This window comes from Tachyglossus aculeatus, chromosome 21 (assembly GCF_015852505.1).
Source record: "Tachyglossus aculeatus isolate mTacAcu1 chromosome 21, mTacAcu1.pri, whole genome shotgun sequence".
Taxonomy (NCBI): Eukaryota; Metazoa; Chordata; class Mammalia; order Monotremata; family Tachyglossidae; genus Tachyglossus; species Tachyglossus aculeatus.
Window position 1 is genome coordinate 5,828,826 of NC_052086.1, and position 17,778 is coordinate 5,846,603.

Consider the following 17,778-nt stretch of genomic DNA (forward strand, 5'->3'; position numbering starts at 1 on the left):
AGTAAATACCGACTGAATGAATGAATGAAAGGGAAATCCAGCAACTCAGTCTGCTTAACCCATTAGTCTCCCTCCCCGGAGAACATCTGTGGGACACCGCCTGCTTCATCCTAACCCGGCTCTGCCAGTTGTCTGCCTTGTGGCCTTGGGCACATCACTTCACTTCTCTGGGCCTCAGTTCCCTCATCTGTAAAATGGGGATTGAGACTGTGAGCCCCATGTGGGACAGGGACTGTGTCCAACCCAATTTACTTGTAAAATTAAAAAAATAAATAAATAATGGCATTTATTAAGCACTTACTATGTGATCAGGTTGTCCCACTGGGGGCTCACAGTCTTAATCCCCATTTTACAGATGAGGTAACTGAGGCCCAGAGAAGTTAAGTGACTTGTCCAAAGTCACACAGCTGACAAGTGGCGGAGCCAGGATTTGTACCCACCCAGGCACTTAGTACAGTGCCTGGCACCTAGCAAGCATTTAACAGATACCACAATTTCTATCGTTTTCTCCACCTATCCAATCCCTGAAGCTGCTGGCCTCTTCTCCTTGGCTTCCATACTGAAAAACGCCAATAAACGAAGATTTCTTTTTACCCAAGGAGCCTGTAGGAGAACCGTGTGAGGGGCAACGGGATTCCAAGTTGGTCAACCTTGCTGTTTTTTTCAGATATTATAAGGTGAGGTCTCCTTAAATACCCATAAAGATCAAAAGGGCCCCAGTAGTGTGGACACATTAACTCCTCCTCCTCCTCCTCCCCTTCCTCCTCCTCCTCTTCTGCAGCAGCTCTTTAACATGAAAATCTGAAAAGGGCCCTGGCCTTCACAATGGGAATTTAGCTTTGAATACTTAAAACCACAATGGCCGATGTGTGAGAAAACAAATGGAGCTTAGGGTATTACTAAGCTTATGGGACTCTAATTAAAAGGGTTTCCATCAAAGACAGTCTCAGATAAGGCTCCCAATTATGCTGACAGGGATACAGAGTTTTAATGGGCATCAACACTTTGAACAAAGATTTTTCCATGCCTCTGCTCCTGCTGCAGGATTCCATTCATGGCACTTTTCTAAGGCTGCCGGGGAGCCGGGCTTGAGAAAAAGCCCACGGATGGCAGTGGCAGGGAAGAGCGGCATTAATCGCCTGGGAGATGTGTGAAGGAGGGACTTTCTGACCATTCTTTAACCCCCAAGGGGAGGCAGTCCTCCCCTAAATAATAATAATAATAATAATAATGTTAACATGGGAAGCGGCACGGCAGTGAATAGCATGGGAATGGGAGTTAGAAGGTCATGGGTTCTAATCCCGGCTCTGCCATTTGTCTGCTGGGTGAACTCAGGCACGTCACTTCACCTCTCTGACTCAGTTATTTTATCTGTAAAATGGGAATTGAGACTGCCAACTTGTACTTCCCAAGTGCTTAGTACAGTGCTCTGCACACAGTAAGTGCTCAATAAATACGATTCATTGATTGATTGCGAGGCCCACTTGGGGCAGGGATGGTGTCCAACTCGATTACCTTGTATCTGCCATAGCGCTTAGGGCAAAACTGGTGATGTAGTAAGCAGGTGGTCGGTCCAGGCCCCCTCCCCACTCCCCCTGGGATACCGACATCCAGCAGCTCCACCCCCAAGATGTGCCTCCCACCTGGAGAACCTTCACCGACTTTCCATGTGACCTGCCTTGCCCTGCCCTGGCTCCATCCCGGCTTGAAGGACAGAGCAAGGGGCACCAAATGGAGGGCTGTAAGAAGTAAAAATCCTCAAAAATCTCCAGTGGCTACCAGTCAACCTAAGCATCAGGCAAAAACTCCTAACTCTCGGCTTCAGGGCTGTCCATCACCTCGCCCCCTCCTACCTCACCTCCCTTCTCTCCTTCTCCAGCCCAGCCCGCACCCTCCGCTCCTCTGCTGCTCACCTCCTCACTGTCCTTCGTTCTCGCCTGTCCCGCCGTCGACCCCCGGCCCACGTCCTCCCCCCGGCCTGGAATGCCCTCCCTCCCCACATCCACCAAGCTAGCTCTCTTCCTCCCTTCAAAGCCCTACTGAGAGCTCACCTCCTCCAGGAGGCCTTCCCAGACTGAGCCCCCTCCTTCCTCTCCCCTTCCTCCCCCTCCCCATCCCCCCCGCCTTACCTACTTCCCCTCCCCACAGCACCTGTATATATGTTTGTACATATTATTCTATTTATTTTATTTGTACATATTTACTATTCTATTTATTTTATTTTGTTAACATGTTTTAGTTTGTTGTCTGTCTTCCCCTTCTAGACTGTGAGCCCGCTGTTGGGTAGGGACCGTCTCTATATGTTGCCAACTTGTACTTTCCAAGCGCTTAGTACAGTGCTCTGCACACAGTAAGCGCTCAATAAATACAATTGAATGAATGAATGAATGAAAATAGCGGGACCTAGTGGATACAGCCTGGGGCCTTGGAGTCAGAAGGACCTGGGTTCTAATCCCAGTTCCACTCCTTGTCCATTGTGGGACTTGGTCAAGTCGCTTCACTTCTCTGAGCCTCAATTCCCTCATCTGTAAAATAATAATAATAATAATAATAATAATAATAATAATAGCATTTGTTAAGCGCTTATATGTGCCAAGCACTGTTCTAAGGGCTGGGGGGACACAAGGTAATCAGGTTGTCCCACATGGGGCTCACAGTGTTAATCCCCACTTTAATAATAATAATAATAATAATAATAATAATAATAATAATAATAATAATAATGGCATTTGTTAAGCGCTTACACTGTTCTACGCGCTGGGGGGGATACAAGATGATCAGGTTGTCCCACGCGGGGTTCACAGTCTTAATCCCCATTTTACAGATGAGGGAACTGAGGCTCAGAGAAGTGAAGTGACTTGCCCAAAATCACAAAGCAGACATGTGGCGGAGCTGGGATTCGAACCCATGACCACTGACTCCAAAGCCCGTGCTCTTTCCACTGAGCCACGGTGCTTCTCTATGTAAAATGGGATTAGGACTTTGAGGGACTGTGTCCAACCTGATTAGCTTGTATTGACCCCAGCGCTTAGAATAGTATATGACACATAGTAAGCATTTAACAAATTCCAACATATCTATTATTATTATCATCATTGAGGCCAGAGGAGCGCTTGGTGGTCCCAGGGACCATGGCCGTGGCCGATGAAATCCACACACTGAGGCGCCCAACCCTTTGCTCACCCTGCCGGAGCAGCCTACCGCTTTTACTTTAGTTCTGTCATCCTTGCTATCAATCAATCAATCAATGGTATTTACTGAGCATTTACTGGGTGCAAAGCACTGGACTAAGCACTTGGGAGAGGGCAATACAAGAGAATTGGTAGACCCGTCCCTTGCCCCCAACGAGTTTACAGTCTAGTAGGGAAGCAGCGTGGCTCAGTGGAAAGAGACCGGGCTTTGGAGTCAGAGGTCATGGGTTCAAATCCCGGCTCCGCCACTTGTCAGCTGTGTGACCTTGGGCAAGTCACTTAACTTCTCTGTGCCTCAGTTACCTCACCTGTAAAATGGGGATTAAGACTGTGAGCCCCCCGTGGGACAACCTGATCACCTTGTAATCTCCCCTGCGCTTAGAACAGTGCTTTGCACATAGTGAGCACTTAAGTGCCATTATTATTAGTAGTAGTAGTAGAGGAGGGGCTTTCCTGCCCTCTTCTTTTATGGGGCTTTTATGTTCTCATTGTTTTCTCTTTTTCTTACTTTGTCAGTCCCCTTTGCCCCCTTTATTCTTCAACTGCAAGCCCCTAGAGGCCCAGTGACCCTGTTGAATTTTTTCCTAGAGCGTCTGACATGTAGTAAGTCTTTTTTTTTTCTTACCAGTACTTGTTAAGCGCTTACTATGTGCCAGGCACTGTACTACAGCCACAGTAGTTATGAGTTTACCAGGTTAGACACAATCCCTTTCCCATATAGGGCTCACAATCTTAATCCCCATTTTACAGATGAGGAACTTGAGGCACAGAGAAGTGAAGTGACTTGCCCAGGGTCACACAGCAGCCAAGCGGTGGAACCAGTGTTAGAATCCAAGTCCTTGTGACTCCCAGCCCTCCATCAGGCCACACTGCTTAATAACTACCAGCCCTACTATTCCTACTACTAGTAATAATAATAATAATTATGGCATTTGTTAAGCGCTTACTATGTCCCAAGCACTGTTGTAAGCGCTGGGGTAGATACAAGGTAATCAGGCTGTCCCACATGGGGCTCACAGTCTTAATCCCCATTTTGCAGATGAGGTAACTGAGGCCCAAAGAAGTGAAGTGGCTTGCCCAAGGTCACTCAGCAGACAAGCGGCGGAGCCGGGATTAGAACCCAGGTCCTATGACTCCCAAGCCTGGGCTCTTTCTACTAAGCCATGCTGCTTCTCTCAAGCAGAAGTAGTACTCTTACTACTAACTCCTTGTGGGCAGATATGTGTCTGTTGTTATACTGTACTCTCCCAAGTGCTTAGTAACGTGCTTTGCACACAGTAAGCACTCAATAAATACGATCGAATGAATAATAATAATAATAATAATAATAGCATTACTATGTACAAATCACTGTTCTAAGTACTGGGGAGGTTACAAGGTGATCAGGTTGTCCCACGGGGGGCTCACGGTCTTCATCCCCATTTTACAGATGAGGTAACTGAGGCCCAGAGGAGTGACTTGCCCAAAGTCACCCAGCTGACAATTGGCGGAGCCGGGATTTGAACCCATGACCTCTGACTCCAAAGCCCGGGCTCTTTTCCACTGAGCCACGCTGCTTCTCATGAATGAACGAATGACTATTATTACTATTTCTACTACTACTACTATTACTGCTACTACAGAGCGGCGGTCAAGGGGCAGCCTCTGGGTAGAATTTGATTTTTGAATTGCTTTGCTGCTCTTGGCCCTTTCTGGGGATGCTCCTCTCCGGGAGCCGGGTCACGGAACACCGCCACGTGTCTGCTGTGTGACCTTGGGCAAGTCACTTAACTTCTCTGAGCCTCAGTTATCTCATCTGTAAAATGGGGATTGAGACTGTGAGCCCCACGTGGGACAACTTGATCACCTTGTATTCCCCCCCAGCGCTTAGAACAGTGCTCTGCACATAGTAAGCGCTTAACAAGTGCCATTATTATTATTATTAAGAGCTTTGACCCCCGACGGGCAAGGCAACAGAGAAGAGGGGCAATGCTCCCCGCCCCCCACCCCAAGCTGGGCCAAAGCAGCCCCCCACAAAACACTGTATCTTTCTCCACTCCTGTCCCTTTAAACGCTCAGACAGCAGAATCGGGCTCCAGTGAGTCATTCCCCAGGAATGTGGGAGTTCTCCCATTACTCGGGCTTTAAAAGCCTTTTAATTCCAGTTTGGTGATGAATGGACAGGGACCGGAGAAATGAAATGTTCTGAGGCTCAGTGTACCAGTCCTCCCGCTTGTAATTATTTCTGTACAGAATATGTCAAGTGTCGTGTGCTTCACAAGAACTCGTTTAGGATGCAAACATTTTGTGATTAAGTGAGGCTTACTTAATTAAGCACTTTGTAATGACTCTTAAACCAAAGAGTAGTGGATTAGTGCGGCCTATTTGTGTCTATCATGTTAAAGGCCCCGGTTGCGGCAGACAATTAGGGTTAGAATACAAAGTGGGTGTTGGAAAAGGCGAACCCTGGGAGAGCTCAGGGACTTACAAGTGTCCCGAAATGGGGCCTGCGACTGCCGCGACGCCCCAAACAACCTGCCCGGATTTGGGAAGGGAACAAGCGAGTAGTGGCAGTATTAGCGACAAGAGTATAATGCCGGTGGTAGTAGCAGTAGTTGGAGGGTGGTAGCAGCAGTGGTGGTAGGAGTAATGACAGTAGTGACAGCAAGACTCGTAGAGGTAGCACCAGTCATAGTAGTAATGATACCTATAAGATCCATAATTCTATTTATACGTCTTATAAAATCATTTGAGAAGCGGCGTGGCTCAGTGGAAAGAGCACGGGCTTGGGAGTCAGAGGACACGGGTTCTAATTCTGACTCTGCCACTTTGCTGTGTGACCTTGGGCAAGTCACTTCACTTCTCCGTGCCTCAGTCACCTCATTTGTATAATGGGGATTAAGACTGAGAGCCCCACGTGCGACAACCTGATTGCCTTGTATCTACCCCAGCGCTAAAAACAGTGCTTGGCACAGAGTAAGCGCTTAACAAATACCATTATTATTATTAGAACAGTGCTTCTCACCTAGTAAGCGCTGAACAAGTACCATAATTATTATTATTAAGTCACTTCACTTCTCCGTGCCTCAGTTACCTCATTTGTATAATGGGGATTAAGACTGAGAGCCCCACGTGCGCCAACTTGATTGCCTTGTATCTACCCCAGCGCTAAGAACAGTGCTTGGCACAGAGTAAGCGCTTAACAAATACCATTATTATTATTAGAACAGTGCTTCTCACCTAGTAAGTGCTGAACAAGTACCATAATTATTATTATTAAGTCACTTCACTTCTTTGTGCCTCAGTTCCCTCATCCGTAAAATGCGGATCAAGAGTATGAGCCCCATGTGGGACCGGGCCTGTGTCCAACCTGATTAGGTTGTATCTACTCCAGAACAGTGCTTGACACATAGTAAGCGCTTAACAAATACTATTATTAATATTATTATCATCAACCCCTGCCCACTGCCCTCCTTGCCGCCAACCTACGTAGTTCTATCGATAACCAAACCAAGGAGGAAGCCGGGTCAGATCTCAAGTCGGAAGGAAAGCAGGGAACGGCGTGACGGGTCTGAAGGCTGGTTGCTGGGGAGAACTCATTGCCATGGAAACCAAGCTGTCAACAGGCTCAACACAGGCAGCATCTGCCCGGGCACCAAGGCCATTTTGGAAAGCGAGGGCAGAGGCCGACGGAGAGGATGGCATTGCAGTTGGCCGCTCTCCTCAGAGGCGATATGGGAATCTCGGGGTCCCCTCCACTTCAGTTCTGCCCCCCACCCAGGCCCAGGGTCTCTCCAGAGCACCTAGGGTGCTCTGGGGTCAACTGATCAATCAATCAGTCATGTTTATTGAACCCTTTCCATATGAAGGGCACTATACTAAGTGCTCGGGAGAGGACAACACAGCAATACAAAAGACACATTTATTTATATCAACATCTGTCTCCGCCTTTAGGCTGAGAGCTCGTTGTGGGCAGGGAATGTGTCTGTTTGTTGTTAGGCTGTACTCTCCCAAGCGCTTAGTACGGTGCTTTACACGCCATAAGCGCTCGATGAATCTGATTGAACACATTACCTGCCCACAACTAGCTTACAGTCTAGAAGGGAAGACAGATATTAATAGAAATAAATTATAGCTATAGACATAAGTGCTGTTGGGTGGGGGGGGGTTAACTGAACAAATACCATCATCATATATGATGGTGTATATGTATATATGTTTGTACATATTTATTACTCTATTTATTTATTTTACTTGTACATATCTATTCTATTTATTTTATTTTGTTAGTATGTTTGGTTTTGTCTCCCCCTTTTAGACTGTGAGCCCACTGTTGGGTAGGGACTGTCTCTATATGTTGCCAATTTGTACTTCCCAAGCGCTTAGTACAGTGCTCTGCACACAGTAAGCGCTCAATAAATACGATTGATGATGACGATCATCATCATCATCCTTATCAACACCGAGTCTTCTAATGCTACCAGAGTCTCTCGAGCACTACATATAGTGCTCCACAGAGAGCAGATTGTAAACTCCTTGAGGACAGGGATCATGTCTACCTTATCCACTGTACTCTTCCAAGCTCTTAGTACAGTGCTCTGCACACAATCATCATGCAGTTGAAACTACTGATTGACCTGGTATATACTGAGCACTCACTGGGTGCTGAGAACTGAACTAAGCCCTTGGGAAACCTCAACAGAGCCCAAAGCTGGAAAACAAGAGAGGGGAGGGGAAGGAGAGCACCAACTAAAAACAACAATAATAATGATAATGACAATAAACTGTGGTATTTGTTTAGTGATTACTATGTGCCAGGCACCGTACTAAGCTCTGGGGTAGATGTAAGATAGTCGGGTTGGACACAGAAACCAAGAAAAAAAACCACGTCTTCAGCCAGATCAGAGGCTGAGGAAAGTGGGGATTTGGGGAATTAGTATCGGCGATTAGAACTCTCTAGGCTGTAAGCTCGTTGTGGGGCGGGAAGGTGTCTACCTACTCTGGTATATTGGACTCTCCCCAGGGCTTAGGAAATTGCTCTGCCCATGGTAAGTGATCAATAAATATGACTGATTGATCGATTGGAGCGAGAAAGGAGAAGGGGGAGTCGAGAGCGGGAGAAGGGAGGAGAGACGGGAAAGAGAAGGAGGCTGGAGAAGGAAGAGAGGGAGAGAACAGAACAAAATGACTGGATTGGCAGCCGTTGGCCTTTTGCGAGAACGTAATCACCGATGAGGATCGGTTAAGGTTTGGATCCAAGCCCTCTTTGCTCTCTCAGTCGGCTTCGAATGAAGCCTGAGTTCCTTGTCCAACATCTGTTCAGCCTACGAGGCGGAGTCCTAACCCATCCGAGCTGGAAAAATCACTGCGGCGGTGTAGCACCTCTCTGCCAGTTAGGGCGGTTTGCCTTTAAAGCACGGCGTTAATCAGAAACACATTGTCCACACTGTCAACACTTTGTTTAACCGCTTCTCTGAATTCAGGATTTGCCTTAAAAAGATTCTGATTTGACGGATGAAACAGTCCACGTCCAGTCAGCGGGTCCAATGAAACCAGCCGAATAATTCCCGGAAGTAAGTCAGGAGATAGTTGAAAGTTGGCAGAAAAGAGGGGCACTCGGCTATTTTGCTTCTGGTTTTCGGAGAATGACCAATGAAAGGGAGCAGTCAATCCGTTAGTAAAAATAATAATAATAATGATGGTATTTAAGAGCTTACTATGTGGCAAACACTGTTCTAAGCGCTGGGATAGATACAAGGTTGGTAGGATGTCCCACGTGGGGCTCACAGTCTTAATCAGATGAGTTAACTGAGGCACAGAGAAGTTAAGTGGCTTGCCCAAGGTCACACAGCAGAAAAGTGGAGGAGTCAGGATTAGAACATATGTCCTCTGACTTCCAAGCCTGTGTTCTTTCCCAGTTGTGTTATTTGTTAAGCACTTACTATGTGCCAGACACTGTACTAAGCACTGGGGTAGATATAAAATAATCCAGTTGGACACAGCCGTTGTCCCATATAGGCCTCCTGGTCTCCATCTCCATTTTAAAAATGAGGAAACTGAGGCCCAGAGAAGTGAAGTAACTTGCCCAAGGTCATGCAGCAGACAAGTGGCAGAGCCGGGATTAGAACCCATTCCTTCTGATTCCCAGGCCTGGGCTTTATTTACTATAATACTAATTATAGTATTTATTAAATGCTTACTTTGTGCGAGGCACTGTACTAAGCACTGGGGTGGATACAAGCAAATTGGGTTCGACACAATCCCCGTCCCACATGGGGCTAAAAGCCTCAATCCCCATTTTACAGATCAGGTGACTGAGGCCCAGAAAAGTGAAATAATAATAATGGCATTTGTTAAACATTTACCATTGTGCCAAATACTGTTCAAAGTACTGGGGAAGATACAAGGTAATCAGGTTGTCCCACATGGGGCTCACAGTCTTAATCCCCATTTTCCAGATGAGGTAACTGAGGCACAGAGAAGTGAAGTGACTTACCCAAAGTCACACAGCTGACAAGTAGCGGAGATGGGATTAGAACCCACGACCTCTGACTCTCAAGCCCATGCACTTACCACTAAGCCACGACTTACCCCCAGCCCAAGTCATCCCCTGGGCCTGGAATGCCCTCCCTCTGCCCATCCGCCAAGCTAGCTCTCTTTCTCCCTTCAAGGCCCTACTGAGAGCTCACCTCCTCCAGGAGGCCTTTCCAGACTGAGCCCCTTCCTTCCTCTGCCCCTCGTCCCCCTCTCCATCCCCCCCGGCCTTACCTCCTTCCCTTCCCCACAGCACCTGTATATATGTATATATGTTTGTACATATTTATTACTCTATTTATTTATTTTACTTGTACACATCTATTCTATTTATTTTATTTTGTTAGTATGTTTGCTTTTGTTCTCTGTCTCCCCCTTTTAGACTGTGAGCCCACTGTTGGGTAGGGACTGTCTCTATATGTTGCCAACTTGTACTTCCCAAGTGCTTAGTACAGTGCTCTGCACACAGTAAGTGTTCAATAAATATGATTGATTGATTGATTGACTTGCCCAAGGCCACACAGCGGACAAATGGTGGAGCCGGAATTAGAAGGCATGACCTTCTGACTCTCAGGCCTGGGCTCTAGCCACTAGGCCAGGCTGTAATGTAGTTTAGTGTCAGTATTCCAGACTAAAGTCATTTTGGGCAGGGAATGTGTCTGTTATATTGTTGTATCGTCCTCTCCCAAGTGCTTAGTACACTGCCTTGCACACAGTAAGCACTTGATAAATATGACTGATTGATTGACTGGCTCAAACTCCCTGAGGGCGAAGATCACTTCCACCCAATCTATTGTCCTCTCTCAAGTGTTTAGAACAGTGCTCAGTAGATTTTAAGCAGCATGGCCTTGTAGAAAGAGCACTGGCCTGAGTATCAGAGGACCTGGGTTCTAAACTGCTCCACCACTTATCTGCTGGGTGACCTTGGGCAAGTCACTTTGCTTCTCTGGGCCTCAGTTCCCTCATCTGTAAAACAGGGATGAAGACTGTGAGCCTCATGAGGGACATGGACTGTGTCCAACCTGGTTAGTTTGTATCTACCCCAGTCTGGAACATAGAATGTCCTTCACCTCCTCCAGGAGGCCTTCCCAGACTGAGCCCCTTCCTTCCTCTCCCCCTCATCCCCCTATCCATCCCCCCATCTTACCTCCTTCCCTTCCCCACAGCACCTGTATATATGTATATATGTTTGTACATATTTATTACTCTATTTATTTATTTATTTATTTTACTTGTACACATCTATTCTATTTATTTTATTTTGTTAGTATGTTTGGTTTTGTTCTCTGTCTCCCCCTTTTAGACTGTGAGCCCACTGTTGGGTAGGGACTTCTCTATATGTTGCCAACTTGTACTTCCCAAGCGCTTAGTACAGTGCTCTGCACACAGTAAGTGCTCAATAAATACGATTGATTGATTAAAAAAAATCAATTGTAAGGTCCTTGCAGGCAGAAGTAGGTCTCTATTGTGCTCTCCCAAGTGCCTAGTACAGTGCTCTGCACAGAGTAATCGTTCAATAAATAGTTTCCTCAACTGTGAAATAGGGATTCAATTTCGGTTCTCCCTTCCCCTTAGACTGCGAACCACCCGAGAGACCAAGTGTCTAACATGATTTCATTGTATCTGTTCCGGTGCTTAGCACATAGTACGTGCTTAACATACACCACTTTTACCGTGATCACAACTTTCTCAGGGGCTCCCGAGTGCAATGTGGCTTCTGTCCACGGGTTCCTGCTGGGTCATTTTGTGTTGTTGCTACTGTTGATTTTAGGGTATTTGATTTGACGGTATTTGCTTACTATGTGTCGATCTCCATAGCAAGCAAAAACTCCTCACTACTGGCTTCAAAGCTTCTCCATCCCCTTGCCCCTTCTTAACTCACCTCCCTTCTCTCCTCACCTTCCTTCTCTCCTTCTACAGCCCAGCCCGCACACTCCGCTCCTCTGGTGCTAACCTTCTCACCTGTCCCACCGTCAACCCTCGACCCAAGTCCTGCCTCTGGCCTGGAACGCCCTCCCACCTCCTCCTCATCATCAATCGTATTAATTGAGCGCTTACTGTGTGCAGAGCACTGTACTAAGCGCTTGGGAAGTACAAATTGGCAACATATAGAGACAGTCCCTACCCAACAGTGGGCTCACAGTCTAAAAGGGGGAGACAGAGAACAAAACCAAACATACTAACAAAATAAAATAAATAGAATAGATATGTACAAGTAAAATAGAGTAATAAATATGTACAAACATATATACATATCCTCACATCCGCTAATCACACTTCCCCCCTTCAAAGCCCTACTGAAAGCTCACCTCCTCCAGGAGGCCTTCCCAGACTAAGCCCCCTTTTTCCTCAGCTCCCCATCTCCTCCCCATCACCCCAACTCGCTCCCTTTGTTCTACCCGCCTTCGCACCCCACAGCGCTTATGTATACACTATACAATATATACTGTATATTCTAGATTCTACATATATTCTAGACTAGAGATAGTCTAGACTATGAGCCCGTTGTTGGGTAGGGACCGTCTCTATATGTTGCCGACTTGTACTTCCCAAGCGCTTAGTACAGTGCTCTGCACATAGTGCTCGATAAATACGACTGAATGAATGAATGAATGAATATACGGCCATATCTGTAATTCTATAGAGTCTATAATGCCTGTTTACCTGTTTTGATGTGTATATATCTATAATTCTATTTATTTATATTGAAGCCTGTTTACTTGTTTTGATGTCTGTCTCCCCCCTTCAAGAATGTGAGCCCGTTGAGGGCAGGGATTGTCTCTCTTTGTTGCTGAACTGTACTTTCCAAGTGCTCAGTACAGTGCTCTGCACATAATAAGTGCTCAATAAATACAGTTAAATGAATGAAACACTATTCTAAGCTCTGGGGTAGGTACAAGTTCATTGGGTCAGGCACACTCCCTGTCCCGCATGGGGCTGCTGGTCTAAGTAGGAGGGAGAGCAGGTACTTAATCCTCATTTTACAGTTGAGGGAACTGAGGCCCAGAGAAGTGAAGCAACTTGTCCGAGATCACACAGCAACTAACTGTCAGAGACGGGATTAGAACCCAGGTCCTTCTGACTCACAGGCCCAGGCTCTACCCACTACGTTGCGCTGCCTGTCTTGTCGGAATGTGTTGGAATGTTTCGGGAATGTCTGATCCCCTCGGCTGGATCCATCCTTGAATCTCTGCCACACCTGTTGGCTGGGAGTGACTTATTTACCTAGGGTGAGCTCACTGGGCACAATGCTCCATTTTCAACGCGCCCTTCTGAAAACTCTCCCACGGACGGATACCCGGCTCCAGATTCCCCATCTCATTGTGGAGAATGAGGGGCTTTTCAACGCTCTCTAGTTTCCACTTGGAATTCTGTTCTTCTGCGTGAAAGAGTTGCGAGATGTTGTTTTCATAGCAATGTGAGTACAGAAAAATAGCTTCGCTCCCTGAACTTTGAATCCATCGAATAGTAACCCAAACGACACAAGCTTTCTTGGCAAACCCTTTGGAGAATTCCGCTGCCCTTGGGCAAGTCAAGATCTTGTTGGTTAAAACAATATATTTGAAGGAGTAAAGCGGTTTTGCAGCCCGGTGTATAATATCAGAGTAACACGCACCTTTCTGTCGCTATGGAGAGTCAGGCTACTCAACTTCAGAAGCTCAATGGAGTTTCACCAAGTTGTAATTTCCCAAGTTCTTATTCCAATTCATTGCACCCCGGGGACATTTGGAAAATATCACTAGTGCTGTAATATACTATGGCTGATAGGTGTATTTAAATAGCCTAGAATCATCAATAGTATTTACGGTGTGCAGAGCTCTGTACTACCAGTCAGTCTGCAGGCAGAGTGCTCACTCTGTAAGCAGCATGGTGTAGTCGATAGAGATGGGCCCGGGAGTCAGATCAATCAATCAATCATATTTATTGAGCGCTTACTGTGTGCAGAGCACTGTACTAAGCGCTTGGGAAGTACAAGTTGGCAACACATAGAGACAGTCCCTACCCAACAGTGGGCTCACAGTCTAGAATGGTCATGGGGTCTAATCCCAGCTCTCCCACTTATCTGCTGTGTGACCTTGGGCAAGTCACTTTACTTCTCTGTGCCTCAGTTACCTCACCCGCAAAATGGGGGTTCAGACCCATAAGCCCCACATGGGACAGAGACTGTGTTCGACCCGATTTGCTTGTATCCACTCCAGCGCTTGACACATAGTAAGCGCTTACCAAATGATGCAATTATTATTATTATTACTGAGAGCTGGGGAGAGTACAATCCGGTGAGTGGTCCTGATCCCTGCCCTCAAGGAGCTTTTGGGGAGACAATCACTAAAATCATTTATAGGCAGGAGGAATGAGGAGAAACGATTCTGTATATGGGCTTGAACTTCAAAGTAGTAATATAAATTAATGTTGTGGTATTCGTTAAGCATTTATTAGCCCCAAGCACAATACTAAGTGCCAGGGTAGATCCAAGACCATCAGGTTGGACACCACTCCCCATTCCACAAGAAATTCACAGTTTAGGAGGGAAGACAGGTAACAAAGCCCCATTTTAAAGACGAGGAGACTGAGGCCCAGAGAAGTTGAGTGACTTGCCCAAGGTCACACAGCAGACAAGTGGTGGAGCTGGGATCATCATCATCATCATCAATTGTATTTATTGAGCGCTTACTGTGTGCAGAGCACTGTACTAAGCACTTGGGAAGTACAAGTTGGCAACACATAGAACCCATGACCTTCTTACTCCCAGGCCTGTGCTCTATCCAGTATACCATGTTGCTTCTCACTTGGTGCGGTGCACTGGACTTGTCACTGTGCTGCGAAACAATAATACTAATAATGATAATACTAATAAATAGCTGTGAGGCAGTGTAGGCACTCTCTCAGTAGCCCACACGTTAGGACTCACCATGTCTGACGCCACCTGTGTATGTATTAATCGCATCTTCCACCCCTGTGGTACGCTGGATCTTCTTGGGTTGATGTTCCTGGGCAAAAGTCTCCAACTTTCCAACAGTATCCTAGCCAAAGAAGAAAGGGAGAATCATTTTCCAACAGAACTTAATACATCCATCCATCAATCAATCAATCAGGAAGACTGAAAGATCCTAAAGGGCTTGGATCATGTTTGCCACCTTTACAGTAGTCTCCCAAATATTTGGTACAAGTGTTCTGCACACAATAAGCATTCAATGGATAATAATAATTGTGATATTTGTTAAATGCTTACTATGTGCCAGGCACTGTACTAAGTGCTGGAGTGGTTACAAGCAAATCGGGATGGACACAGTCCCTGCCCACCCTGTGGCTCACAGTCTCAATCTCCATTTTACAGATGATGTAACTGAGGCACAGAGGGGCAAAGTTACTTACCCAAGGTGACACAGCAGACAAGTGGCAGAGCCAGGATTAGAACCCAGTTCCTTTGCCTTCCAGGCCTGGACTTTTTCCAGTAGGCCTCTTTTTTTCATGTACTTGTTTAGTGCCTACTATGTGCCAGCCGTGACCAAAACCGGCCGGTCTCAGCTCCACAACATTGCCAAGATCCGCCCTTTCCTCTCCATCCCAACCGCTACCCTGCTCATTCAAGCTCTCATCCTATCCCGTCTGGACTACTGCATCAGCCTTCTCTCTGATCTCCCATCCTCGTGTCTCTCTCCACTTCAATCCATACTTCATGCTGCTGCCCGGATTGTCTTTGTCCAGAAACGCTCTGGGCATATCACTCCCCTCCTCAAAAATCTCCAGTGGCTACCAATCAATCTGCGCATCAGGCAGAAACTCCTCACCCTGGGCTTCAAGGCTGTCCATCACTTCGCCCCCTCCTACCTCACCTCCCTTCTCTCCTTCTACAGCCCAGCCCGCACCCTCCGCTCCTCCACCGCTGATCTCCTCACCGTACCTCGCTCTCGCCTGTCCCGCCATCGACCCCCGGCCCACGTCATCCCCCGGGCCTGGAATGCCCTCCCTCTGCCCATCCGCCAAGCTAGCTCTCTTCCTCCCTTCAAGGCCCTGCTGAGAGCTCTCCTCCTCCAGGAGGCCTTCCCAGACTGAGCCCCTTCCTTCCTCTCCCCCTCGTCCCCCTCTCCATCCCCCCACATCTTACCTCCTTCCCTTCCCCACAGCACCTGTATATATGTATGTTTGTACATATTTTTTACTCTATTTATTTATTTATTTATTTTATTTGTACATATCTATTCTATTTATTTTATTTTGTTAGTATGTTTGGTTTTGTTCTCTGTCTCCCCCTTTTAGACTGTGAGCCCACTGTTGGGTAGGGACTGTCTCTATATGTTGCCAATTTGTACTTCCCAAGCGCTTAGTACAGTGCTCTGCACATAGTAAGCACTCAATAAATACAATTGATGATGATGATGATGATGTGCCAGGCAGTGTACTAAGAGCTGGGGTGGTTACAAGCAAATCGGGATGGACACAGTCCCTGTCCATCCTGTGGCTCACAGTCTCAATCTCCACTTTACAGATGATGTAACTGAGGCACAGAGGGGCAAAATTACTTACCCAAGGTAACACAGCAGACAAGTGGCAGAGCCAGGATTAGAACCCAGCTCCTTTGCTTTCCAAGCCTGGACTTTCTCCAGTAGGCCTCTTTTTTTGGTGTACTTGTTTAGCACTTACTAGGTGCCAGGCCCTGTATTAAGCGCTGGGGTGGACATAAGCTAATCAGGTTGGACACAGTCCATGTCCCACATGGGGCTCACAGTCTTAATCCCCATTTTACAGATGAGGGAACTGAGGCACACAGAAGTTATGTGACTTGCCCAAGGTCACTTTTCAGCAAATGTTCCTCTCCTTCCAGGAGCTGATCACGGCCCAAGGCTCTGTTTCCCTAACCTCTCTTGCCAATCCTTTCCCACACCAGTTCTCCTATTCACGCTCTTCTCCAGCTGTGGCAGAGAGTTCTATTTTTAACTTCCAATTATGGTAACGACCAAGTGCTTACTATGTCCTAAGCATTGTGCCAAGAACTGGGGCAGTGATCAAATAGTCAGAGTAGGCACAGCCTCTGTCCCACACAAGGCTCTTGAGGAAGTGTGTGAAGTATGTGGGTAGGGGGGAAGCGGATATTTACCCCCATTTTCCTGATGAGGAAACTGAGGCATCTAGAAATTGACTTGTCCAAAGTTACCCAGCAGGCAAAGGGTTTAGCTGGGATTAGAATTCAGGTCTCCTGACTTCCAGTTTCACAAGCGCGGCCCACAGACTCACGTGCACTTCTCCACCTTCGGCGGTGCCATTTCTTCAAGCTCCAGAGAACTTAGTCATCAGTACGACAACAATCTCGGCTCTAATTTCCCTCAAACAAACCTTCCTTGCCCTTTGCAAATGCAGTAGTTAATCTGCCAATAAATGTCTCAGATTTACTGTATGAATAATAAGGACTCTAGTTAAACATTTCTTTTATTGCCTGAGGAATATGGCTAGATTGAACTGAATGTTAACTGCTTCAGGCTTGGCAACGCTCATTCACACTCCAACGTTCTCCAGGTTGGAGATTTACAACCCTCTTGTGTTCAAACTTTGGGGCTAAATCCACACGGACTCTAGATCGGTTTTAGCAAGGAGGCTGTGGTGCTTCATGGGGAGCTCGTGGTGATTAGTTCTCCACTGGAAAGGACTGGTGAACTGTTAGATTGTAAGGGCAGGGATTGTATTTCTTTCCTCTAGTGGACTCTCCTAAGCGCTTAGTACAGTGCCCTGCTTAAAGTCCTCAGTAAATACCACTGTTTCCCTGAGGGTACAGATCCCAGAGAATAAAACATCCCAATCAATCAACCTTATTGACTGAGCACTTACTGTGTGCTGAGCACTGCACTAAGCATTTGGGAGAGTACCGTATAAGAGAGTTGGCAGATATGTTCCCCGCCAACAACGAGATTACAATCTCCTCATACTCTCCTCCTCTAGACTGTAAACTCGTCCTTCTAGACTGTATGCTTGCTGCAATAATAATAATAATAATAATGATGGCATTTATTAAGCGCTTACTATGTGCAAAGCACTGTTCAAAGCGCTGGGGAGGATACAAGGTGATCAGGTTGTCCCACAT

General features: G+C 46.7%; 1 protein-coding gene across 1 annotated transcript in view; it reads right to left on the reverse strand.

Annotated features, from left to right (window-relative positions):
- Nucleotides 1-17,778, reverse strand: part of LOC119941870 — a 130,734-nt gene that overhangs the window by 107,414 nt on the left and 5,542 nt on the right. The window contains exon 2 of the mRNA XM_038762392.1: nt 14,614-14,725. Coding sequence (XP_038618320.1) covers nt 14,614-14,649 — 36 coding nt within the window. The 5' untranslated portion in view covers nt 14,650-14,725. The remainder of the gene's footprint in view (nt 1-14,613; nt 14,726-17,778) is intronic.